Here is a 27336-nt window from a genome sequence, read left to right on the forward strand (position 1 = left end):
AAGAAGCTGTTATTAGTATAATGTACTGGTCATAATGGACTTTTGTCGTATTTTCTCGTGATTTTGTGTTTTTACTACAGATTCTCCTTTAGCAATGGTGTGAAAGAGCCTTGTTTCTCTAGTTATAATTGATGTTTTGATCATGATAAGATCCATCATTTTTTAGGGTAATTATTGTCTCAAATTATGTTTATACACTCTCTGTTAATCTCTTTGAGAGTCTGTGTATGTAGTGAATAAAGTCACTAATTCCAAAACCACACTGCTTGAGTTAAAAACCCAGCTCTTGCACTTGTAAGATCTGTGACCTTGGGCTAGTTACTGAAATTTCTAGGTGCCTCAATATTCTCACCTCGTAAAGTTATTGTGAGTATTAAATTAACATGTGGAAAGCACTTAGGATAGTGCTTTGCAGCAGGAGAAGTATTATCTTTGTAAGTTTCTGTTGTTCTCTACACCCTTAGTGGTATCAAACAATTCCCCTTTGCCAGACCCTCAGATGATGCTGGGTGGCAACGGTATTCAAACCCATTTTCCCAACCACTACAGTATTCTGTTGTTTGCCATAAAATTAACTTTATTTCACAAGGATTTAGGTTTTTTTTTTTTTTAAGGAAATCAAGTTTGAAATTAATTTGAATGAGTGAAACTAATATTTCTTTAGTTCCTGAAGTGGAGCAAGTGCTTTCAAACAAGGTATCTCATTTCCTTTTTCTCTTACATCCCCTCTCTTTCTCCCCTGGGCTCATTTGCCTCCCCTCTCTCCTATTCCTTGAAATCTAAAAAGCCCCTTTTTGTCCTGGCCCTTCTTCTCCACGACTCCCTTACCCACCTTGCTCCATTCTCTCCTGCGTTCTTCCTTCTTGACCCTCCTCCTTGCTCTCTGACCCCCGGGTCTTCCTCTCCCTCTCTCCCATGGCCACCACTCTGTTTCCCCTCTTGTTTCGAGTCCTCCCTTGTCTGTTGCTCTAGCTGTGCTCAGGTTTTGCATGTCGTGTGCTTCCTCTGCTACCCTCTGGCTCCCTGCCCATTTCTTTGCCTTTATTGACTCTTCTCTCCTTGATTTTGTATTTGCTTTTATTTCCTTTTTAGGATACAGTGGTGAAAACAGGCAAGACCTAAACCCTTGTGAGGCTCACAGTCTAATGAGAGAGCTTCTCCTATAGCATAGGAGAAAAGAAATAGTCCATGAATATATGCAGTATGATATGGTGTATGAATCAAGTTGTATATTTGAAGGCATATATATTTGAAGATAGTGCAAATACCCAGAATCCTCCAAATTTTCTATTAGAATAGGGATAAACTGGTAAAATTTAACTTCTGGCAGTTGACACAGCTTTTGGATATTATTTCTTGTACCTTAACTTCAGAAATTAAACTCTTATCCAAGAATCAAAAATCAGAGAATAAAATACACACTGGTGAGATATAAACTCTTGGCAAAAACATTAAGAAAACGCAAGTATAAAAATATTGCTCCTCTTACAGTGTATTTTCCTTACGCTTTCTGTTATTAGGAAAATATAGGTTAGCCATGCTCACGTTATTCAGAAGGGCTGGGTTTGAGTATTGTTTGGAGGTAGGGTAAAAAGTTGGGCTTTTTGCCCTTCTGTTTTGAAAAACAGTCCTTTTAAAAGCTCAGGCCTTTCCCCTCAATTCCAAACGCATACCCCACCACCTATTTGATATTTTCACTTAGATGTCTTCAACTATAATGTACTAAAAACTGAACTTAACTGTTTTTTTCTCTAAATTTTTCTTCTAACAACTTAAATCTCAACCACATTGGAATATTATTTAGGCATTTTCCAAGCAATCTTCTCTTTTTAGTCTGCAAGCTCCTCTTATCTGCCCCATTCAGGCCCATGGCTTTTAAATACTATCCATATGCCAATGACTTCCAGATTTGTTATCTCCAATCCTGATCTCTCCTGGGACTCCAAACTTTGTAAAGGCAATTGCTTCCTTAGCACCTCCACCCGGATTTCTAACATAATTCAAATGGAACCTCCACCTCTCTAGTCTTCTCCATCTTTTAAATAGTAACATTATCCATCCACCCAGTCACTTCAGCCAAAAATCTGGAAATCCTTCAATTCTTATCTCCCCCAGCTCCATATTCAAGCCAAAAGCAAACTCTGACCTTTGTGTTACCAAATATATATCTCAAATCCACCCTTTTGCCTCTATCTCTGCAACTGTCACATCAGTTTATGACACTATATTGTCTCACCTAGACACTGCAGTAAGCCCTAAACTCACCTTCCTGCATGCACTCTGTTCCCTCCCACCCCCGCATAAGCTCAAAGAGGCCAAGTAATTATTTTAAAATGTAAATCAAATGCAATTTCCCTGCTTAAAATACTTCCATTATTTCTCATTCACACTTCCATTACTTCTCGTTCTTCTGAGAACATAAATATAAATCCTTACCCTGTCCTAAAATATGAGATAGCCCCACCCCTATCTCTGACCTCATTGCTTCCTACTCCTTTTTATCCACCCCACTGTAGCGAATTGACATTCTTGGAGTTCTTTAAGCATGTCAAGCTAGTTCCTGCCTTAGAACATTTGCCTTGGCTGAATGCTCTACATGAAATGCTCTGAACTTCACATTGCTGGCTTCTTGTCACTCAGATCTCTGTTCAATGCCACATCTTCAGAGGGGCCTTCCCTTAGCAACTAAAGAGTGGCCATCAGGTCGCCCCCTCCCTTTTTTTTTTTTTTGAAATGGAGTCTGACTCTGTTGCCAGACTGGAGTGCAGTGGCACAATTTCGACTCACTGCAACCTCTGCCTCCCGGATTCAAGCAATTCTCCTGCCTCAGCCTCCTGAATAGCTGGGACTACAGGCGTGCGCCACCACGCCCAGCTAATTTTTGTATTTTTAGTAGAGACAGGGTTTCACCATGTTGGCCATGATGGTCTGGATCTCTTGACCTCATGATCCGCTCACCTCGGTCTCCCAAAGTGCTGGGATTACAGGCATGAGCCACCGTGCCCTCTCCCTAACCCCGCCCCCTCCCAATTCTTTTTTTTAATAGAGAATTGTCATTTGGCCCAGGTTTTGTCATGTGGCTCAGGGTGGTCTTGAACTTCTGGACTCAAAGGATTTTCCTGCTTCAGCCTCCGAAAGTGCTATGGATTACAGGCATAAGCTGCCCCACCTGGGTCACTCTTTAAAATTACTGTATTTGAATATTTGAATTATCCATGTAGCATTTATCTTCTCATAGTTTTCTTGTTCATGTTATGTTTTTTTTTTTTTTTTTTTTTTTTTTTTTTTGAGACGAAGTCTTGCTCTGTCGCCCAGGCTGGAGTGCAGTGGCCCTATCTCAGCTCACTGAAAGCTCCGCCTCCCGAGTAGCTGGGACTACAGGCGCTCGCCACCTCGCCCGGCTAGTTTTTTGTATTTTTTAGTAGAGACGGGGTTTCACCGGGTTAGCCAGGATGGTCTTGATCTCCTGACCTCGTGATCCGCCCATCTCGGCCTCCCAAAGTGCTGGGATTACAGGCTTGAGCCACTGCGCCCGGCCCATGTTATGTTCTTATTGTTGTTGTTTAATTTGGCCAAAATATAAGTTTAATGAGAGCAGGAACTATATCTGCCTTGTTTATTATTCTAGTGTCTAGAAAAAAACCTGGCACAGAATTGGTGATCAAAAACATGTCAGTTCCTTGAACCAATAAATAAATTTGTAACCAGTTTCACACCACTTAAGACTGGTATTCTCTCACTTGTGAAAGTTCAGACTTCTATTTCATTTTGTCATCGTTGTTTTGAGACAGAGTTTCACTCTTGTTGCCCAAACTGGACTGCAGTGGTGCAGTCTCAGCTCACTGCAACCTCTGCCTCCTGGGTTCAAGCAATTCTCCTGCCTCAGCGTCCGGAGTAACTGGGATTACAGGCACATGCCACTCCACCCGCCTAATTTTTGTATTTTTCGTAGAGACGAGGTTTCACCATGTTGGCCAGGTTGGTCTCGAACTCTTGCCCTCGAGTGATCCTCCCTCCTCGGCCTCCCAAAGTGCTGGATTACAGGCATGAGCCACCATGCCCCACCTCTATTTCATTTTTGTATAATATTTTAACATTTTGAAAACTTGTCCTGAATCTTTAAAAGCAAACCCAATATTTTTGGGCTTCATATTACTCATGCAAGGTATTGTAATTGTATTCTTAACAATTTTCAAGAAGTAAAAATATTATAAAACCAAAATTATAATGGTTGGAAAAATATTGGAGTTACCTTTTCTGTAATTATTATAGTAATTGTAATTAGAATTAGTGCATCTTAAAAATATCCTGCATCCTAGTTAGTTACCTTTTACTATGTAATCATAGAAAATGGACCACTCATCCTCCCCTCTGGGTCTTTGATGGACTGTTAATTGAAAATATATAATTAGTGTAAAGTGGTCAAATGAGAATGTTTTAGAGGAAATAACTAGGTTTATAAGAGTTCTCATTCCTTAATAAAACCATAGAATAATTACATACTTAAAAGAATGGTGGTTCCAACACTAAAATTATAGGGAAAATGGGTAGGAAATGATTTATCCTTAGTACTGAGAAAATGCTCATTCATTTTGAGCTTGCTCATTGAACAGAGTGACATTTTAGACACTAAAAATCAAAATAATGCATGAAAATTCTATGTTATAATGTAATAATTCGAGCGTTGTTCCAAGGTCTATGATGTCATCAAGATCCTGTCCTGGAATTGTTCACTAAATGCTTATCAGGGATATTAATAAAATTAAATGAAGTTGTTCTTTTCCTATAAGATTCATTTAGGAAATGCATATTGTCAATCTCATATTTAAGATTGCCAACTCTAATTACTAGAATCTTCTGAATTTTAAAATAGAATAGGGATTATCTGATAACAGAAATAAACTGTAGAAAGTTGTATTTAACCTTTGGAGAAGAGATTTAAACAGTAAACTCTGAGAATTAAACATCCACAAATACGATATACATTAGCGAAATCTCATTCTAAAAATGGTATGTATACAAATGCTTGCATCTTAAAAGAATTAATTTTGTATTTCTTTAGTAGTGTTTTAAACTAGAGAAACTAGAAAAACTGGTAGGTTCATATCTATTTATGTCAATTGTGTGTATCTAAAGGTGGAATACTAAGTACAATTTGAGAGAATCATAATTAGCTAATTATAAAGCTCCTATTTTAAGAGTAAAAATTTTAAGTTTAAATAAGACCTAATCAAAATTTTAGGCATATCACTACTTTCACTTCACTCACCTCAAAAACTTGAGTGGAAACTCCATTTACTGCTGCTTCTACATGGCCTGGCATTTGGCCTGGCTCAGAGTGGTTGTCAAATGAATGAATGAATGAATGAATGAATGAATGAATGAGTTAATTTTTACTTAATAACATATAAAAATAACTTAGGAAATTCATATATATGTCCACTTATTTGTGGTCTCTAATTTTCCTAATTAAGACTCTCACCTAAAACAATAAATAATTGAAATCTCAGAAATATAATTAGAATATCAATTAGATATTTATACTTTTGTTTCTTAAAAAAATGGTTATGTTTGGCCTAACTGTATATTTTCATATATTTTGTCCTATGTCTTTGATATCTACCAGGAAAATCTATAATTTTAGTGACTTTTATTTACATCATCTTCAATATTTGTATTGTTTCTCAATTATAGTTTACTTCATTGGCTTACAAATATCTTTGATACCATTTTATTTTTTCCTAGGTAACTTTTTTCTCATATAAATTTTATGTTTTATACCTTGAAGAAAGAGAAAGAATTGTTCACCTCAACAAACAAAAGTTTTTTTTTTGTTTTTTTTTGTTTTTGAGATGGAGTCTCACTCTGTCCCCCTTGCTGGAGTGCAGTGGCCGGATCTCAGCTCACTGCAAGCTCTGCCTCCCGGGTTCAGGCCATTCTCCTGCCTCAGCCTCCCGAGTAGCTGGGACTACAGGCGCCCGCCACCTCGCCCGGCTAGTTTTTTGTATTTTTTAGTAGAGACGGGGTTTCACTGTGTTAGCCAGGATGGTCTCGATCTCCTGACCTCGTGATCCACCCGTCTCGGCCTCCCAAAGTGCTGGGATTACAGGCTTGAGCCACCGCGCCCGGCCAAAGTTATTTTTGATGTAATATGGAGAGACTCTGGTTAAATTAACAAAGTTGGTTGGAATGAATCATTTGAATAAACAGTTCTCCTAAACTGTCCCTGTGGGCATATAACATAGTGTTATATGTGCCCTTCCTGTATCTAACAAAATGATCACATAAGTCCTATTTCTCCCCCTCCTCACCTTGCCAGAAATTTCTTTATTCAGTCAGTTTGACCGATCTTGGAGCTTCATGATTATACGGAGGTATGCAGAGTTGAAGATGTGTTTTACCTCTACTGCTGTAATGGTATAAAGCTGTTCCTGTGTTGTTTTTATGTTCATTTCCTTCATAAAATACTAGAAACTGACTTATACTGCAAAACATTCTCCCATATAAGGGTTTCTGTTCAAAAGAGTGCACATGCATGTTTTTGCTTTTTGTGTGTTTGGTGGGGTGAGGAGGAGAGAGATGAGCAGAAGGGAGGAGATGGTGGAGCCTAAAGGGTTACAAGTCAGTGAAGAAAGGAAATTTTGTCCCCTAGAGCCTTTACAAATGTAGATCAATCCTAGATAATATCCTCCTCTTAGAGATTTTCATGAGGATTTTTAGAAGATTTGGGGGTGGCAGAAGATGCTCTTTTCTCTGAGGCTCAATGTGATTATTTGTAAAATAAGAATAATATTTTCCTCATAGGGTGACGTGTGAAAGTTAATGACACAATACATACGAAGTATTTAGCATTGGCCCCCATGCTTCATAAGAGCTAGGTAAACAGTATTTATTTGTGGAGAATAGCTTTTAATGGAGGTAACACTGACAGACAACACCACCACCCTGAATTTTTGCAGCTCAAGCTGTTGCGAAGGACTTCTTGAAGAGATATTTAAATGATCATTTGATCGGTGCCAGTGACATCAAGGTCATATTTTTCAGAAATTCAACATTCTCAGTTAAGAAGAATGGCATATGAACATGGGAAAGTAAGAGCAGTAAACGAATTAGAGGATAGGTACATTTATTTTCACCAGCCATTAACCAAATGACTTGGCCGAAATGACCTTTTGCAGTGACTGAAAACAAAACATAGTAATCTCAGCACTTTGGGAAGCCAAGGCGGGCGGATCACTTGAAGTCAGGAGTTCAAGACCAGCCTGGCCAACATGGTAAAACCCTGTCTCTACCAAAAATATAAAAAATTTACCGGGCATAGTGGCATACGCCTGTAATCCCAGCTACTCGGGATGCTGAGGCAGGAGAATCACTTGAACCTAGGAAGCAGAGGTTGTGTAAGCTGAAATCATGCCACTGCACTCTAACCTGGGTGACACAGCAAGACTCCACCTCAAAAAAAAAAAAAAAGTAAAAAATATTTCATTAGCTAAATCCAACTCTACGAATAGTAAAATTCTATCCAAATCAATGTGAATTGGTTCACTCATTCCCAAACTTCTTTTTACTACAGTGTATTAGGTTGAACCATATGAAATTGCAAATATTTGATCACTTTTTATCGATAAGAACATAAGTCTTTTTTTATATATACTTTAAGTTCTGGGATACATGGGCAGAGCATACAGGTTTGTTACATAGGTATACACGTGCCATGGTGGTTTGCTGCACCCATCAACCTGTCATCTACATTAGGTATTTCTCCTAATGCTATCCCTCCCCTAGTCCCCCACTCCCCAATAGGCCCTAGTGTGTGATGTTCCCTTCTCTATGTCCATGTCTTCTCATTGTTCAACTCCCACTTATGAGTGAGAACATGCAGTGTTTGGTTTTCTGTTCCTGTGTTAGTTTGCTGAGAAGTGTTAGTTTGCTGAGAATGATAGTGTCCAGCTGCATCCATGTCCCTAAAAAGGACATGAACTCATCCTTTTTTATAGCTGCATAGTATTCTATGGTGTATATGTCCCACATTTTCTTTATCCAGTGTATCATTTATGGATATTTAGGTTGGTTCCAAGTCTTTGCTATTGTGAACAGTCTTTGCTATTGTGAACAGTGCTGCAATAAACATATGTGTCTATGTGTCTTTATGGTAGAATGATTTATAATCCTTGGGGAATATACCCAGTAATGGGATTGCTGGGTCAAATAGTATTTCTGGTTCTAGATCCTTGAGAAATTGCCAGCCTATCTTCCACAATGGTTGAACTAATTTACACTCCCACCAACAGGGTAAAAACGTTTCTATTTCTCCATATCCTCTCCAGCATCTGTTGTTTCCTCACTTTTTAATGATTGCCATTCTAAATGGTGTGAGATGGTATCTCAAACGTTTCTATTTCTCCACATTCTCTCCTGCATCTGTTGTTTCCTGACTTTTTAATGATTGCTGTTCTAACTGGCGTGAGATGGTATCTCATTGTGGTTTTGATTTGCATTTCTCTAATGGTCAGTGATGATGAGCTTCTTTTTCATATGTTTGCTGGACGCATAAATGTCTTCTTCTGAGAAGTGTCTGTTCATATCCTTTGCCCAGTTTTTAAGTGAGTTGTTTTTTTCTTGTAAATTTGTTGAAGTTCTTTGTAGATTCTAGGTTTTAGCCCTTTGTCAGTTGGCTAGATGGAAAAATTTTTCTCCCATTCTGTAGGTTGCCTGTTCACTCTGATGATAGTTCATTTTGCTGTGCAGAAACTCTTTAGTTTAATTAGATCCCATTTGTCAATTTTGGCTTTTGTTGCCATTGTTGTTGGTGTTATAGTCATGAAGTCTTTGCTCATGCCTATGTCCTGAATGGTATTGCCTAGGTTTTCTTCTAGGGTTTTTATGGTTTTAGGTCTTACGTTTAAGTCTTTAATCCATCTTGAGTTAATTTTTGTATAAGGTGTAAGGAAGGGGCCCAGTTTCAGTTTTTTGCATATGGCTAGCCAGTTTTCCCAACACCATTTAATAAATAGGGAATCCTTTCCCCATTGCTTGTTTTTGTCAGGCTTGTTGAAGATCAGATGGTTGTAGATGTGTGTCATTATTTCTGAAGCCTCTGTTCTGTTCCATTGATCTATATATCTGTTTTGGTACAGTACCATGCTGTTTTGGTTACTGTAGCCTTGTAGTTTGAAGTCAGGTAGCGTGATGCCTCCATCTTTGTTCTTTTTGCTTAGGATTGTCTTGGCTATACAGGCTCTTTTTTGGTTCCATATGAAATTTAAAGTAATTTTTTTTAAATCTGTGAAGAAAGTCAATGGTAGCTTGATGGGGATAGCATTGAATCTATAAATTACTTTGGGCAGTATGACTATTTTCACAATATTGATTCTTCCTATCCACGAGCATGAAATGTTTTTCCATTTGTTTGTGTTCTCTTATTTCCTTGAGCAGTGGTTTGTAGTTCTCCTTGAAGAGGTCCTTCACATCCCTGTAAGTTGTGTTTCTAGGTATTTTATTCTCTTTGTAGCAATTGTGAATGGGAGTTCACTCATGATTTGGCTCTCTGTCTGTTATTGGTGTATAGGAATGCTTGTGATTTTTGTACATTGATTTTGTATCCTGAGACTTTGCTGAAGTTGCTTATCAGCTTAAGGAGATTTTGGGCTGAGACGATGGGGTTTTCTAAATATACAATCATGTCATTTGCAAACAGAGACAATTTGACTTCCTCTCTTCCTATTCGAATACCCTTTATTTATTCCTCTTGCCTGATCGCCCTGGCCAGAACTTCCAATACTATGTTGAATAGGTGTGGTGAGAGAGGAACATCCTTGCCTTGTACCGGTTTTCAAAGGGAATGCTTCCAGCTTGTGCCCATTCAGTATGATATTGGCTGTGGGTTTGTCATAAATAGCTCTTATTATTTTGAGATACGTTCCATCAATACCTAGTTTATCAAGAGTTTTTAGCATGAAGGGGTGTTTAATTTTATCGAAGACCTTTTCTGCATCTGTTGAGATAATCATGTGGTTTTTGTCGTTGGTTCTATTTATGTGAGAGAAATTATGTTATGTGATTCTCGTATGTTGAACCAGCTTTGCATCCCAGGGATGAAGCCAACTTGATCGTGGTGAATAAGATTTTTAATGTGCTGCTGGATTTGGTTTGCCAGTATTTTATTGAGGATTTTCGCATCAATGTGCATCAGGGATGTTGGCCTGAAATTTTCTTTTTTTGTGTGTGTCTCTGCCAGGTTTTGTTATCAGGATGATGTTGGCCTCTAAGATGAGTTAGGGATGAGTCCCTCTTTTTCTATTGTTTGGAATAGTTTCAGAAGTAATGGTACCAGCTCCTCTTTGTACCTCTGATAGAATTCAGCTATGAATCTGTCTGGTCCTGGGCTTTTTTTGGTTAGTAGGCTATTAATTACTGCCTCAATTTCAGAACTTGTTATTGGTCTATTCAGGGATTTGACTTCTTCCTGGTATAGTCTCGGAAGGGTATATGTGTCCAGGAATTTATCCATTTCTTCTATATTTTCTAGTTATTTGCATAGAGGTATTTATAGTATTCTCTGATGGTAGTTTGTATTTCTGTGGGATCAGTAGTGATATCCCCTTTATCATTTTTTATTGCATCTGTTTGATTATTCTGTCTTCTCAATTAGTCTGGCTAGCATTCTATCTATTTTGTTAATCTTTTTTTTAAAAAAAAACAGCTCCTGGATTCATTGATTTTTTGAAGGATTTTTTGTGTCTCTATCTTCCTCAGTTCTGCTCTGATCTTAGTTATTTCTTGCCTTCTGCTAGCTTTTGAATTTGTTTGCTCTTGATTCTCTAGTTCTTTTAATTTTGATGTTAGGGTGTCGATTTAAATCTTTTCTGCTTTATCAATGTGGGCATTTAGTGCTGTAAATTTCCCTCTAAACACTGCTTTAGCTGTGTCCCAGAGATTCTGGTACGTTGTGTCTTTGTTATCATTGTTTTCAAAGATCTTATTTATTTCTGCCTTAATTTTGTTATTTACCCAGTAGTCACTTAGGAGCATGTTGTTCAGTTTCCATTTGTGGTTTTGAATGAGTTTCTTAATCCTGAGTTCTAATTTGATTGCACTGTGGTCTGAGGGACTGTTTGTTATGATATCTATTCTTTTGTATTTGCTAGGGAGTGTTTTACTTCCAATTATGTAGTCAATTTTAGAATAAGTGTGATGTGGTACTGAGAAGAATGTACATTCTGTTGATTTGGGGTGGAGAGTCCTGTACATGCCTATTAAGTCCACTTGGTCCAGAGCTGAATTGAAGTCCGGAATATCCTTGTTAATTTTCTGTCTTGTTGATCTGTCTAATACTGACAGTGGGGTGTTAAAGTCTCTCATTATTATTATGTGGGATTCTAAGTCTCTTTGTAGGTCTCTAAGAACTTGTCTTACTCATCTGGGTGCTCCTGTATTGGGTGCATATATATTTAGGCTAGTTAGCTCTTTTTGCTTCATTGATCCCTTTACCATTACGTAATGCCCTTCTTTGTCTTTTTTTTCATCTTTGTTGGTTTAAAGTCTGTTTTATCAGAGACTAGGATTGCAACCTCTGCTTTTATTTTGCTTATCATTTACCTGGTAAATATTCCTTCATCCCTTTATTTTAAGCCTATGTGTGCCTTTGCACATGAAATGGGCTTCCTGAATAGAGCACACCGATGAATCTTCAGCCTTTATCAAATTTGCCAGTCTGTTTCTATTAATTGGGGTATTTAGCCCATTTACAGTTAAGGTTAATATTGTTATGTGTGAATTTGATTCTGTCATAACGATGCTAGCTGGTTGTTTTGTCCATTAGTTGATGCAGTTTCTTCATAGTGTTGATGGTCTTTACAATTTGGTGTTTTTGCAGTAGTTGGTACTGATTTTTTCTTTCCATATTTAGTGCTTCCTTCAGGAGCTCTGGTAAGGTAGGCCTGGTGGTGACAAAATCTCTCAGTATTTGCTTGTCTGTGAAGGATTTTATTTCTCCTTCAATTATGAAGCTTAATTTGACTGAATATGAAATTCTGAGTCGAAAATTCTTTTAAGAGTGTTGAATATTGGCCCCCACTCTCTTCTGGCTTGTAGGTTTCTGCAAAGAAATCCACTGTTAGTCTGATGTGCTTCCCTTTGTGGATAACCCGACCTTTCTCTCTGGCTGCCCTTAATACTGTTTCCTTCATTTCATCCTTGGTGAATCTGATGATTATGTGTCTCAGAGTTGCTCTTCTCAAGGAGTTTTGTGGTGTTCTCTGTATTTCCTGAATTTGAATGTTGGCCTGTCTTGCTAGGCTGGGAAGTGCTCCTGTATAGTATCCTAAAGCGTTTTCTAACTTGGGTCCATTCTCTCTGTCACTTTCAGGTACACCAATCAAATGTAGATTTGGTCTTTTCACATAGTCCCATATTTCTTGCAGGCTTCTTTCATTCTTTTTCTTCTTTTTTCTCTAATCTTATCTTCACACTTTATTTCATTAAGTTGATCTTCAATCTCTGATATCCTTTCTTCTGCTTGATCAATTCAGCTATTGATACTTTTGTATGCTTCACGAAATTCTCGTGCTGTGTTTTTCAGTTCCATCAGGTCATTTATATTCTTCTCTAAACTGGCTATTTTAGATAGCAATTCGTCTAACATTTTGTCAAGGTTCTTAGCTTCCTTGCATTGGATTAGAACATGGTCCTTTAGCTCAGAGGAGTTTTTTTATTACCCGTTTTCCGAAACCTACTTCTGTCAATTCGTCAAACTCATTTTCCATCAAGTTTTGTTCCCTTGCTGGTGAGGAGTTATGATCCTTTGGAGAAGAAGAGGCATTCTGGATTTTGGAATTTTCAGCCTTTTTGTGCTGGTTTTTTCTTATCTTCGTGGGCTTATCTACCTTTGGTCTTTGATGTTGGTGACCTCCGGATGGTATTTCTGTGTGGACATCCTTTTTGTTGATGTTTATGCTATTCCTTTACATTTGTTAGTTTTCCTTCTAACAGGCTCCTCTCCTGCAGGTCTGCTGGAGTTTGCTGGAGGTGCACTCCAGACCCTGTTTGCCTGGGTATCACCAGCGGAGGTTGCAGAACAGCAAAGATTTTTGCCTGTTCCTTCCTTTGGAAGCTTCGTCATGGAGGGTCATCCTCCAGATGCCAGCTAGAGCTTTCTTGTATGAGGTGTCTGTCAACCCCTGCTGGGAGATGTCTCTCAGTCAGGAGGCACGGGGGTCAGGGACCCACTTGAGGAGGCAGTCTGTCTCTTAGCAGAGCTGGAGCACTCTGCTGGCAGATCTGCTGCTCTCTTCAGGGCCAGCAGCCAGAAATATTTAAGTCTGCTGAAGCTGTGCCCACAGCCGTCCCTTCTCCCAGGTGCTGTGTCCCAGGGACATGGGAGTTTTATCTATAAGCCCATGACTGGGGCTGCTGCCTTTCTTTCAGAGATGCCCTGCCCAGAGAGGAGGAATCTAGAGAGGCAGTTTGGCTGCAGGGGCTTTGGGGAGCTGCAGTGTGCTCCACCCAGTTGGAACTTCCCAGAGGCTTTGTTTACATTGTAAGGAGGAAACCGCCTACTCAAGCCTTGGTAATGGTGGCTCCCCCGCCCCCACCAAGCTCGAGCAACCCAGGTTGACTTCAGACTGCTGGGCTGACAGCGAGAATTTCACGCTAGTGGATCTTAGCTTGGTTGGCTCCGTGTGGGTGGGATTCGCTGAGCTAGACCACTTGGCTCCCTGGCTTCAGCCTCCTTTCCAGGGTAGTGAATGGTTCTGTCTTGCTTGCATTGCAGGCAGCACTGGGGTGTGAAAAAAGAACTCCTGCTTGGTGTCTACCCAAATGGCCACCCTGTTTTGCACTTGAAACCCAGGGCCCTGGTGGCATAGGCACCGGAGGGAATCTCCTGGTCTGTGGGTTGTGAAGACCATGGGAAAAGCATAATATCTGGGCCAGAGAGCACCATTCCTCACAGCACAGTCCCTTGTGGCTTCCCTTGGCTAGGCGAGGAAATTCCCCAACCCTTGCACTTCCCAGGTGAAGCAGTGCCCCACCCTGCTTCGGCTTGCCCTCTGTGGGCTTCACCCACTGTCTAACCCTTCCCAAAGAAATGAGCTGGTTACTTCAGTTGAAAATGCAGAAATCACCCACCTTCTGTGCTGAGCTCACTGGATGCTACAGACCAGAGCCGTTCCTATTTGGCCATCTTGCCAGACATTGCAGAACTTAAGCCTTATATAGCTTAGTCTAATAGATAGAACTTTCCTACTAAGTTAATTTCAAGATATTGAATGGTGAGTAATCACAGCTCTTTAAGAGAACCTTATCCTAATAGCCTGCTTGCCATCTGTTTCTTCTTGAAGATGAACTGCTGTAACTGTCAAAAGGTCAGTGTGGGACATGCCAGGGTAAGGTTGGAAAATATGTGAAATGGTGAAATTAAAAGTAAGAAAGAAAATTCTTTCTCTTACCTTTTTAGGGACACTATAACAAAGCTTCTCAATGCTTTCAGCAAGCTTTTGACACAACAGTAGAGCTAATGAGCATGCCTCTCATGGATGAGACAAAAGTTCACTATGGAATAGCAAAAGCTCATCAGATGATGCTTACAGTGAACAACTATATAGAGTCTGCAGATCTCACCAGCCTCAACTACCTGCTGTCATGGAAGGAGAGCAGAGGTGACATTGAACCTGATCCAGTTACTGGTAAGGCATTGGTTTTTAGAACACTTTAGTTTTCATATCATTCTCAGTGATTAATTCACTTTCATTGGAAAGGTTCACTCAAATGTTGGTGATTTTAATTTGATTGGTAATTTTAATTTTAATTTTATGGATCTATTACTACATGAAGGTTGGATATGCTTGTTGCTAAATTATACCTTTGATGTTTAAGAGAAGCATAAAATAGTGGTAATAATGTGGTGTACCTGATAAATCACCATTCTCATGCTGTGTTTTTTTTTTTTTTCAATCAGTTATCTTAGTCAACAATCCGTACTGATGAGGCATAGGAATGTGAAATAAGCTTATGCTTTTTTAGCATGCTCCGTGTTATACCTTACTGAAAAGAGTGACTGTTGATGAATGCTAATTTGCTTTATCTGCTTACTTTACTGATGAGTACTTTTATCAGTCTGAGTTTGAATATTAATTTAGAAAATACCTGGTAGTAATCTTTCTCAATTCTACTTTTTTCCTACATACTTTTTCTTATGAAGAATTCTATTCAAAATAGTCAATTAAAAACCAACAACTAGAAGGGATGCAGGGGTCACTATTATGTGCCAACTAGGTTTGGCTCAAGTCCCCAGTTAAGAACTTTAGAATGGGATATTTTAAAAAACAAAACAAAATAAAATTTAAAAAAATACTGCCTATGACAGACTTTAGAGTTTCTTTTATTTGTGCGCAAATCAAACTTTTTAAAGTAAAATATTTTGGCATAACTCAAATGGAATCATAAGGCAAACCTTTTGTAATGTGAAGAAGTATCTTCTATTTGATTTGAACTCTTTGTTTTCCCCTGTGGTCATTTAGATGAAACAACAATCTATTTTGGTATTTATTTCCTCCATAGAATAAATTGTAAATAACAGCAAATTAAGCACACATGAGTTTTGTTGACTTTTTTAGGTCAGTAGAATATTACTTAACAACGCACCATCCTCTACTTATAAAATAAGGAAAGATCTTCCAAATACATCCATAGTAAGAGAAAACAAGATGAAGTCTTCAAAAAATTGGCAGCTTCTTGAGTTTCAGTGTGTTAAAACACTTCCAAAATATTTACAGTCCATTATTAACTGACTGCTTTCAGGTCATATTGTGCTTACTTCAGCATGCTGTCTTGTCATCATGTATTTGAGAGTTCTGTAGTTTTGAGTTATGTATCCTTCAGGTTCTCATATTTTCTGCCCAGAATGGCAGAAAATAACCCAGAGGAAACATGACCCATATTAGATTACTTATTCTGATGAAGGTTTAGTAGAAGATAAGTAAAACTACTCGCATTTTCAGATTTATTTTGGATAAACTCCAACCATCACAATGGTAAATATGAAAAAAAAAAAAAAAAAAAAAAAACTCCTGAAAAAAGTATCTTCTGATCAGACCTATGTCCATTCAAGGCCATCCTGATTTTCGCTTTAAAAAAAATCTTTTTTTTTTTTCGAGATGGAGTCCTGCTCTGTCGCCCAGGCTGGAGTGCAGTGGCGTGATCTCGGCTCACTGCAAGCTCTGCCTCCCGGGTTCACACCATCCTCCTGCCTCAGCCTCCCGAGCACCTGGGACCACAGGCGCCCACCATGATGCCCGGCTAATTTTTTTTGTATTTTTAGTAGAGACGCGGTTTCACAGTATTAGCCAGGATGGTGTCGATCTCCTGACTGGGTGGTCCATCTGCCTCGGCCTCCGAAAGTGCTGGGAGTACAGGCGTGAGCCACCACACCTGGCTTTTTTGTTTTTCTTTGTTCTGTAAGACTATGTATTTTTCTATACATTTTATGTTTTATTTCCATGCTTTTGTAAGGTCACATTTTTTTTTTCCCCAACAGGACTTAGGAGCAAAACAAAAGCATATCAAAATATTATTCAGACATTAAAAAACAGCTATTCGCCTGGTAGAGGGGGCAGATTAAGTTGTTCAGAATGCTATAAAATAAAACAATCATTTGCTGATTTATTTCACCTACATTAGAAATATATGCATGGATGAGCCACAACATTATAAAACTGAAAAATAAAAACCTTTTGGATCCAAGTATAAGTGAGAAATTAATTCTCATACTACTGTCATGGTTTAACATTTTCAGAGGTAGCCATTCTATTTGGAAATAAAGCCTATAGGATATTATCAAACACGTTTGTTTACATAGACATATTTTTTAGTTCAAAAGACAGGAAATTCTGCTTTAAAATGCTTCAGAAATATTTCTTGAACCACAACTCTGAACACCATCTCTGCTCTGCTTAAAAATCTTCCTTGGCTCCCCACTGCCTGCTCATTAAATACAAGCTTCTCAACCTTTTCTGACCACTTCCCTCCCCTGCCTTATGCCACTCCCCCTGCCCTCTGCACATCACATGCTTTACTATCACCTACTTTCAGTTCTAGCCCCATTCAGGAAAATCTTGCCATTTTGCTAGGTCATTCTCAGATGCTGAACGCTTCCATGATGCCCTCTCATTTATATGTGGTCTCTTCTCTGTCCCACATTGAATGTCATTCATTTCTCTCCACGCACTTTTCATTTGGCATATTCTGCATCCTACCACGGCCATTTCTGTAATCCCCTTAACTGCCTGATTAAGGGTACAAGTCTCTTGAAAACAGGTCCTTGTTCTTGGTATTTCCTACAAAAGAAGACACGATGTTTGGCATCTACTAGGTACCAAGTAAATATTTGTTGAATTAAATAGAATTCAAAATGAGTATGTATGCCCTAATCATAAACTAGTTTGCATTAACTACTTTTTAAACAAAATGCATAGTTTCCCCATCTTCTTGGAAAACCTGTGATCCAACACTGCATTTTGATTACTATCCCATTATCACATGAATGAAGGATGACACTCACCCAACATGATGTCAACAAAATGAAAAAATACAAAAATATTATTTGGAAATCTGAGCAGAGCTTTTAAGTTTTCAACTTTTGCCTTTCTTCTAAGAAAAGGCGTCTTTAATCTTGCCATTGAAGGGCCCTATGTATTCAGAAAAAAACAGATCAAAGATCAGAAAGATACATTTTAAAAGCTGTGCAGTTATCTTCACCTCTGAGACTTCCATCCTCCAAACAAATCATTAGCTCAGAGAGCAGGCAATATTCTTTTAAGCAGAGGAACATGACCTCCTAAGGGAATAGAGCAGTGAGAGCACTCAGGTCTCTAGATGAAATAGAACAGTGAGTCACCAGCAATCATCTCTCATCTTTATACCTTTCAGAGGGAACACAGCAAATATAGACACCTTCATTCTATTCTAACACTCTTAGATAGGATTAGACCTGATTGCTTATTCTTTCTTTCCAATATTAAAATAAGAATAGATTATCCTTCCAAACTTAAGGATTTAGAAGAAATTCAAATTTATTACAGTTAAATAAAATTGTTCATCCTAAACCAACTGAAATTAGTTGGCTCCAGAAGACTTAAGAGCCTATGAATTTCTGCTGATTTCTCCAGAATATAGTTTACTTTCCTTACTAGAGATATTATCTCTATAGTCAAGAAGAATTTTTTTTTTTTAATGAAAGGCTCATTCATCTGGCCTTTTGGAGATCTCAGACCCACGTATGGAACAGCAACACAGAAGCAAAAGCTTTCCATATTCAACTTAATAGCAGTGTTAGCCTAGAAATGTAATTATAGCCCTTTAAACACCAACATTGTTTTTTTCTTATTTCAGACAATATTTATTAAGTTGACAATAATTGTAACCATCATCCAGTATTTATTAAGGACCCATAATTATGCTGTGTGCTACATAATTACACAATCAATACCTCATGTGTTGCTTTTGTTTGTATTATCATGAAGTGCTCTCTGTGTATATGCTTTTTTATGATTTTTTAATTATTATTATACTTTTAAGTTCTAGGGTACATGTGCACAACCTGCAGGTTTGTTACATAGGTATACATGTGCCATGTTGGTGTGTTGCACCCATTAACTCGTCATTTACATTAGGTATATCTCCTAATGCTATCCCTCCCCACTCCCCCCTCCCCACAGTAGGCCCCGGTGTAAGATGTTCCCCTTCCTGTGTCCAAGTGATCTCATTGTTCAATTCCCACCTATGAGTAAGAACATGCAGTGTTTGGTTTTCCGTTCTTGCAATAGTTTGCTGAGAATGATGGTTTTCAGCTGCATCCATGCCCCTACAAAGGACATGAACTCATCCCTTTTTTCTGGCTGCATAGTATTCCATGGTGTATATGTGCCACATTTTCTTAATCCAGTCTGTCACAGATGGACATTTGGGTTGATTCCAAGTCTTTGCTATTGTGAATAGTGCCACAATAAACATACATGTGCATGTGTCTTTATAACAGCACGATTTATAATCCTTTGGGTATATACCCAGTAATGGGATGGCTGGGTCAAATGGTATTTCTAGTTCTAGATCCTTGAGGAGTCGCCACACTGTTTCCCACAATGGTTGAACTAGTTTACAGTCCCACCAACAGTGTAAAAGTGTTCCTATTTCTCCACATCCTCTCCAGCACCTGTTGTTTCCTGATTTTTTAATGATTGCCATTCTAACTGGTGTGAGATGGCATCTCATTGTGGTTTTGATTTGCATTTCTCTGATGGCTAGTGATGATGAGCATTTTTTCATGTGTCTGTTGGCTGTATGAAATGTCTTCTTTTGAGAAGTGTCTGTTCATATCCTTTGCCCACTTTTTGATGGGGTTGTTTTCTTCTTGTAAATTTTAAACACCAACATTTGATTAAACACCACTTCATTGATAATAATTATATCAGTAAGATGGTTTTAATGTACTTTCTTATTGTAGCCAAATGTAAATGACATCAGAGAAATAAGATGCAAATCCTGACGATAGAAATATAGTAGATTAAACTGCTGGCAGTCAGTACTTAAAGAAACTATTTTCTACAAAATGGCATGTAAAGGTTTCCTTGAATGGCAATGATATCATCGTAGTTTTATGAATCATTTAGTATTCTTAAAAGAGAATGATCAAAACCATGACTTTGTCTGACGGCCCTTGGTTTATGTTGGCTTAATGGGAGGCCCTGGGCTTAATGTTGAGTCATGTTTTTATACCCTGTTCCTTGCTTGTATTTTTCATTCATGAACTCAACCCTTTAAAAAAAAAAAAAAGTGAAAAAAATCACATTCACGAGTGACTCCTCAGCTTTTATTACAATCAGCTACGTCTGTTGGTTAATAACTTTAATAATGAGGAGGAAGCCATAGAATTAGCCAGAAAGTCAGCAAGCAAATAGGTTTCATCCATCTTAAAATCACAGAGCAACTCTCTGTCTCTAATAATGTTTTCAAAACCAACACAAAGAAAAAGAAGAATCTGGTGAAAAATATGACTGAATCAAAGCTCACCTACTGACAGCTTGGTGTCATTCAGAGAGGCTACTAGTTAAGAGTCCAGTGATCTGAGCACTAACATATTGAGCACTAATTAGCTTTGTGACTTTCAGCAAAAGATTTCATTTTGTCTCCTTAGCCTGTTACCTGAGGTTCAAAATATATGTCCATAAGATTCCTCTGGAACATGATTTCTCAGTAAGAGCATCTTTTTCACTAAACATGGTATTTTGTTGTCTTTTTTAAATTTTATTATTATTATTATTATTATTATTATTATTATTATTATTATTATTTTGACAGAGTCTCGCTCTGTGGCCCAGGCTGTGGAGTGCAGTGGTGTGATCTACACTCACTACAAACTCTGCCTCCCGGGTTCACACCATTCTCTTGCCTCAGCCTCCGCAGTAGCTGGGACTACATGTGGGCGCCACCATGCCCAGCTAATTTTTTGTATTTTTAGTAGAGACAGGGTTTCTGTTAGCCAGGATGGTCTCAATGTCCTGACCTCGTGATCTGCCCGCCTCGGCCTCCCAAAGTGCTGTGATTACAGTGTGAGCCACTGCACCTGGCTGGTATTTTGTAGTCTTTGAGAGTATATCTAGATGTTCATGAGCATTTTATTTGTTGTTTTTCTCCCAACAAACATTGGCTTCTGTGAGTTTTCACAAAAGGAAACTTATTATTATCATTATTTTTATTATATATTACACAACTGTAGGAAGACCGAGTGTATTTAATCCCTCTGCTAGAATTTATAATAGAATTTATTTTTCCCTGGTTGGTACTCTTCAGGTTGCTAATCTTAGTGAACTATTTTATTTGAAGACTTTTAATTCATCCTCCTGTATTCAACCCTGTGTCTTAATTCCCCTTAGCATTTCTTCAACCCTGCCCTATCCCCCACTGTTCCTGGGGCTCCTGATTTCTGAATATTCCTGCTTTTCTCCTCATGATTGTCTCTCTTCATACACTTTAGTTTGTGGCTATCTCTTCCCTCCTATATCTGGTGCCACTCCTACATCCTATAGTCCATATGTTCAAGGAGGTAGTAGGAACTTGAAGAATCATGGAATAAAATGTCCAAGATGAAAAATAAATTGGATGGGATTAGCAGCAGATGACACAATGCAAAGGAAAAGGTTAGTGAACTTGCAGACGTAGCAATAGAAACTATTCACAATGAAATACAGAGAAAAAATACTGAAAAAAAAAATTGAACAGAGAATGTCAGAGAATGGTGTGTCAACTTCAAGAAGCCTAATATATGATTAAGTTGGAGGCCCCAAAGCAGAGGAAAAAGAAGAGAGAACAAATATATATATTATATTATATATAATATATAGTTATATATATTATATTATATATTTAAATATATATAATTTTTATATTATTTATATATTATATTATATATTATTTATATTATATTATATTATATTATTAATAATATATTATTGTATATTATAATAAAATATATAATATATACATTATATATATTATATAATATACATTATATAATGTATATTACATTATATATAATACATCTATTATAAATAATATATATATAAAACAAAGTAATCAGTTGCCAGTTGTCTTACAAATTTGATTTTAAAAAACCACAAACTGGAATTTAAGAAGCTCAATAAAACCTAAACAAAAGAAACATGAAGAAACTAAACCGAGGCATACCATAGTCACAGTGCTTGAAATCAGTGATAGAAAGAAACATCTTAAAGCAGCCATGGTGTGGTGGGAGAGGAAGGACACTATATACAGAGACAGGACAAAGAAAAAAACAGAAAAATCGTTGTAAAAAAATACAGTTCAGAAGAAAGTATTTAAAGTACTGAAATAAAAAAAAATAAGCATCAAACCTAGAATTGTATACTCAGTGAAAATATCTTTCAAAACCATAGGCAAAATAAAACTTTTGCCAGCCATACAAAAGCTGAGAGAATTAATCACTAAACATCAGTACACAAAATGTGAAAGTCCTACACACTGAAGGAAAAGGGATCCAGTTTGAAATCTGCATCTGTGCAAAGAAATAAAGAACATGAAAATTAGAAATATATCAGTAAAAATAAAAGTTTTTCTTTTTAAATTTGCTTTAAAAATGATTGATTATTTAATGCAAACAAGTAATGCATTGTAGGGTTTATAACAAATGTGAAAATAAATGTAAATTAAATGGAGAAATCTGATTTTGTAGAGGCACCTTCAGTTTCCACCAGGCAGACAACTGCCAGCCTGGGGACCACCATAGCTCAATATTTGAACTGAATGTTGTCAGTGCTCATCAGTTTCTTCTTTGGGAACCCACTGTTTTAGCATCCATATCTCATTGCCTGGTTGTCGGGTTCCTCTAAAAGGGATTTGTTTTTAATTTTGACCTTGTTTTTGTTTTTGTTTTCTTAGATTGCAAAACCTTTACCTGGCTCAGGGTGGGTGATGTATTTTGATCCTGGGTATTTTGGAGCCCCAAATCATCACAGCCTCCTGCACAAAGGGGGCTTCTCATGTCGGCTTTGTGGGTTTTAATGGCTTTCTATTTGCTATGAGAAATTGTTTCAGGCTCATGGTATACAACTTTGCATCCAGACCTGGAATCTACTATTTCTACAAGGACCCCCAACAAAAGAAATTTTTGAAAAAGCAAAAGCAACTTCTAAAAATCTAAAAATAAATAAACAAATAAAGTCAATGACCCTAAATATATATCCAGTTGGTGATATAATCACACAGAAAGGAAGAATTCCAGGTGGCTTTAAAACAGAAATTTGATCATACATCTCTAATGGATTATATCCTAAAAAATGCCTCCCACCCAAACAATCTAAAACTTTTTTCAGTAATCATGTTGTTGGTACTGATGTTGACATTATGATGATGATGTATGGTTTAGGAGACATTAAATGGATAATTATTTAATATACTAAGTCTTTTATTCACGGTGTCCCCATGGACTAAAATTCTCACCTTGTTTAAGTTCCTCATTTGAAAATTGGGGTGCAACAGAGGTGATTAAACTGTATGATCTCTGAATTCCTTTATTTTTTAAATCTATGATTCCTAGGTTTCTGAGAAAATTCTTATACTTTTAAGTTTTATTTTACTCTAATTGAATTTAAGATAATCCTAAATACCAAAAGAATTATTGTGGGTTTTTAAAACATCATTCTTCCTGATATGATTTTCAATAAATTCCATATAAATCCTTTACCTTGTTTTTGCCATGATATTGCAAGTATATCAACATATGACAGTGGTGGTGGAGGTGGGAAAAAAATAAAGGTCTATGATATGAATCTTTACATAATATCAAACAAAATTACTTCAAAATTCCTTAGTTATACCCTAGAATAACACTTCTTTAAGAATTTCTGGAGCAACACACTGAAATAGAGAATTAAGAAAAACCCAAAAAAGATAAGCCTATAGATTTAGAGAAGGCATATTTCAGTGATGAGTTTTCTTCTTTGATTGTAGTCTCCAAGTGTGGGGCAGGGAAGAATTTGGGTTTTGAAGTCAGTCGATCAATCTCTTCGTTTGAATCCCAACTCCTCCCCTCCATAGCTGATGGACCTGGGTAACTTTACCTTTGTTCCCTCATCTATAAAAGGAAGATGACAGTTCCTCCCTCACAAGGTTGCCTTGAGGATCCACTGACAGAATGCATCTGTTGGCCACTTGCCTAGTGGCCATTGCTCGACTTCTTACTTGCCAATAGAATCCTGACCGGTTTTCCTTCCTCAAGGTCCCATGTCCTTAAGGGGAGGTAAGAAGTTTCTTGATCCCCAGTGGTTGAATATTTACTATATAATTCAGTCACTGTGATCTCATTATACTTGCCAAGTGACAGCTTCAGAAAGAATATGTGACACAATCCTAATTAACCATGTAAGAGAAGAAAATCTTCTGATGAATTCCTAAGGAGATGTTCTTCATTCCTAAAAGGGAGCACAAGATAAGGAATTCCCCTTTTCCTGATTTTAAATGTTGATGTATGAATATGTGATGCCTGGAGCTGCATAGCCAATTTGCAACCAAGCTATCAAAGTGCTAAGGATGGCAACGAGAAAGTGCAGAAGGAATCAGATGCGTTACGAATTCCCCGCATGCCAAAGTAACCAACCCTGGAATTACCACTGCTCCTTTCTATTAATGTGAGATAAATGTCCCCATTTCATTTTGTACTTCATTATTTATAATTGACAAAAACAAATTACATATATTTATAATGTACAACATGATGTTTTGAAACATGTATTCATTGTGAAATGTCTCAAGCTAATTAGCATATGCAGTATCTCACATACTTCTTTTTTTTTTCTTTTTTTTTATTTTGGAGGGAGAACACAAACTCTACTATCTTAGCAATTTTCAAAAAACAATACATTGGCTGTGCGCGGTGGCTCATGCCTGTAATCCCAGACCTTTGGGAGGCTGAGGCGGGTGAATCACCTGAGGTCAGGAGTTCAAGACCAACCTGGCCAACATGGTGAAACCCCATCTCTGCTAAAAATACAAAAATTAGGTGGGCATGGTGGCAGATGCCTGTAATCCTAGCTACTCAGGAGGCTGAGGCAAGAGAATTGCTTGATCCCGCGAGGCACAGTTTACAGTGAGCTGAGATTGTGCCATTGCACTCCAGCCTGGGCCACAAGAGCAAATCTCCATCCAAAAAATAAAAAATAAATGAACAAAAAGAAAAACCAATGCATTGTTATTAACTATAGGCACTACGTTGTCCAATAGATCTATTGAATGTATTCCTCCTATCTGACTGACACTTTGTATCCTTTGGCCTTTGGCCAACATCTCCTCCCATCCCCTAATTTTTCTATTTCTTAAGCCATTGTTAACTGTTTAAAAAAAAATGTATCTAACAATACTGCAAGAATGAAATGTCAAGTAGTGCCACTGCATTATCTATCACGGAGAAACAACTGTGGTCACTACTGTGGTCCCAGCTGCTAGCACCATGCCTGGCATGTAATAGTGCTCAAGGAAAACCTAAACTGTGCAACTGTTTGTTGAACAATAGTTGTTTACAACAGAATTTTAGTAAATATGGTTTTTTTAAAGCATTAGGCAAGATCTCAAAATCTGATATGCTCTCTGAATTTTAAAAACACCTCATGTTCTAAATGTACTTATCCCTCCTCCCAACTTAACTCCTTTTCTAACGAGAACACCCATTCCTTCAGAGTATCAAAGTTATGAATGTAGTTAGGAAGAAATCAAATTGAATTGATTCCTCGCCAAATTATGCCTGAAAGTGCTTTAACCTATTCAGAGCAATTAGTGTTTTTAAATGTTGGAAGATTACCTATGGCCAGAACTTAGGACAGTTGTAATATAGTATGTAATTGAAATCATTAAGGCAGTGTGGGGCAAGATAAGTATGGATAATGAGGCCAATACATGGATCCGTCTTGTAAAAGTTGGGAATCTGCCTTTAAATTCAACTTCTGTAAGCTATCCTGAAATTCAAAGCTTTCCTTTATTTAACATGAATCTACATCCCCTTTTTGGGGGGAAAAAAAGAGAGGGTCATTAGAACTTGTATTAAGAAAAATGTGTATGCTATATTTTAACAAAGGAATTTTTCAATGACAAATCACTGTCTGATGAATCTGATGAAAGCTAAGGGGTCTCTCTCCAGAAAACACACAACTATGGCATATATAACTGACTTGAATGACACAGGTTTGAGCTACGTAGGTCCCCTCAGGTGCAGATTTTCTTCCACCTTTGCCATCCCTGAGATAGCAAGACCAATCCTTTCTCTTCATCCTCCTCACAATTTTCTTAATGACATTTTCTTTTCTCTAGCTTACTTTATTGTAAGAATACAATGTATAATACATACAACATATAAATTATATGTTAATAGACTGTTCATGTTATCAGTAAGGCTTCCGGTTAACAGTAGGCTATTAGCAGTTACATTTTGGGGGAGTCAAAATTATATGCAGATTTTCCACTGCAGCGGGGTCAGCACCCCTAGCCCCTTCATTGTTCAAGGGTCAACTGTAATTTCAGAGAGTTCAGTAACCATTGCTCAAAGAGGTAGAAATGACAAGTGCTTACAAGTATCTGATTCTTTTCTCTCACATGGAAGATTGCACTTCCCAGTCCCTTGCAACTGGACGGGGCTCTGGGACTGACTAGTACTGGCCAATGGACTGTAGTCAAAAGTCACTTCTGGCTTAAGCATAGGAGAGCCCAAATGAGACTGCAACGGATTCTTTTCCTGCTACAGCAATCATGGAGAAAGCCTTATTAAAAATAATAGAACCACCAGATCGAAGCAGCCTGAATAACTAAATCTCCAATTGGAGAACATTTACCCAGAAAGTCACTCATATCAGCAGCAGACTTTGTGTGAACACAGAATAATCCTTTTTTTGGTGACAAACCATTGACATCTTCAGATTTTGTTACCACAGCCTAATTTAGCCTGCCCTAACTCCAAAAACTTCAGGATTCTTCATCATGGCTCCCAAGACGTCAGCAGTGAGAACTCCAGTGGGAGAACTGGGACAGCCCTGAATTGCATGATGATTTACAAATTGCGTGTTTTTAAGTTGTTGGTCTGCACGTGATTCTTTTTGAGGGAGAGGTCCTTAAAATCCTTCATTTGTGCTTCCATTTCTAGTCACAGAAAACAAGTTTGATAAGACAAATAGAGATAAAACATTAAAATATGTTTTCTATATGTAGGTACTACATGCAAGTGTCAAAAAGTGCAAAGAAGGATGTGCATCTTTTCTGCTAATCTTATTTAAATTATAATAGATTATATAAGGATATTTCTAATAAATATCAAGAAGGGGCTTAAGATAATTCAGTGACTTCTGCAACTAATAAGAAAATGAAATAATTCCAAAGGTGAAACATGCTGAAAAATATAAGTCAATACTTAATTGTAACCAAATTTTAATAAAGAAGACAGAAAAATTTGAGTTTGAATTACAAACGTCCTCATTCAAATACAATTCACCTATCTTCATTTATTTTCTACAAGTGACAAGTTGCTTCCTTAAGAATAAAGTGTTTCTTCAGAAACTGTTGCTCACTTCATTGGGAAATAATAATGTAGCTCTAGATCCCTCGGGTTGAAAGATCTTTTTTTCTTTTTCTTTTTCTTTTTTTCCCCCTCTGAGAGTCTCCTTCTCTATCTGCTGCTTTGGTTCAATAAAAGAGAATTCTTGATTGCTCAAACAAAAACTACACTTCTTTTAGATTCTGCTCACAGTTCTTGGTAGCTGGTGGTGTTAC

General features: G+C 37.6%; 1 protein-coding gene across 2 annotated transcripts in view; it reads left to right on the forward strand.

Annotated features, from left to right (window-relative positions):
• TTC29 (tetratricopeptide repeat domain 29) overlaps nucleotides 1–27336 on the forward strand; it is a 262482-nt gene that overhangs the window by 133000 nt on the left and 102146 nt on the right. For both annotated transcript variants that reach the window (XM_050789925.1, XM_050789926.1), the window contains one exon: nucleotides 14456–14684. In XM_050789925.1, coding sequence (XP_050645882.1) covers nucleotides 14456–14684 — 229 coding nt within the window. The remainder of the gene's footprint in view (nucleotides 1–14455; nucleotides 14685–27336) is intronic.

Source organism: Macaca thibetana, chromosome 5 (genome assembly GCF_024542745.1).
Source record: "Macaca thibetana thibetana isolate TM-01 chromosome 5, ASM2454274v1, whole genome shotgun sequence".
NCBI lineage: Eukaryota > Metazoa > Chordata > Mammalia > Primates > Cercopithecidae > Macaca > Macaca thibetana.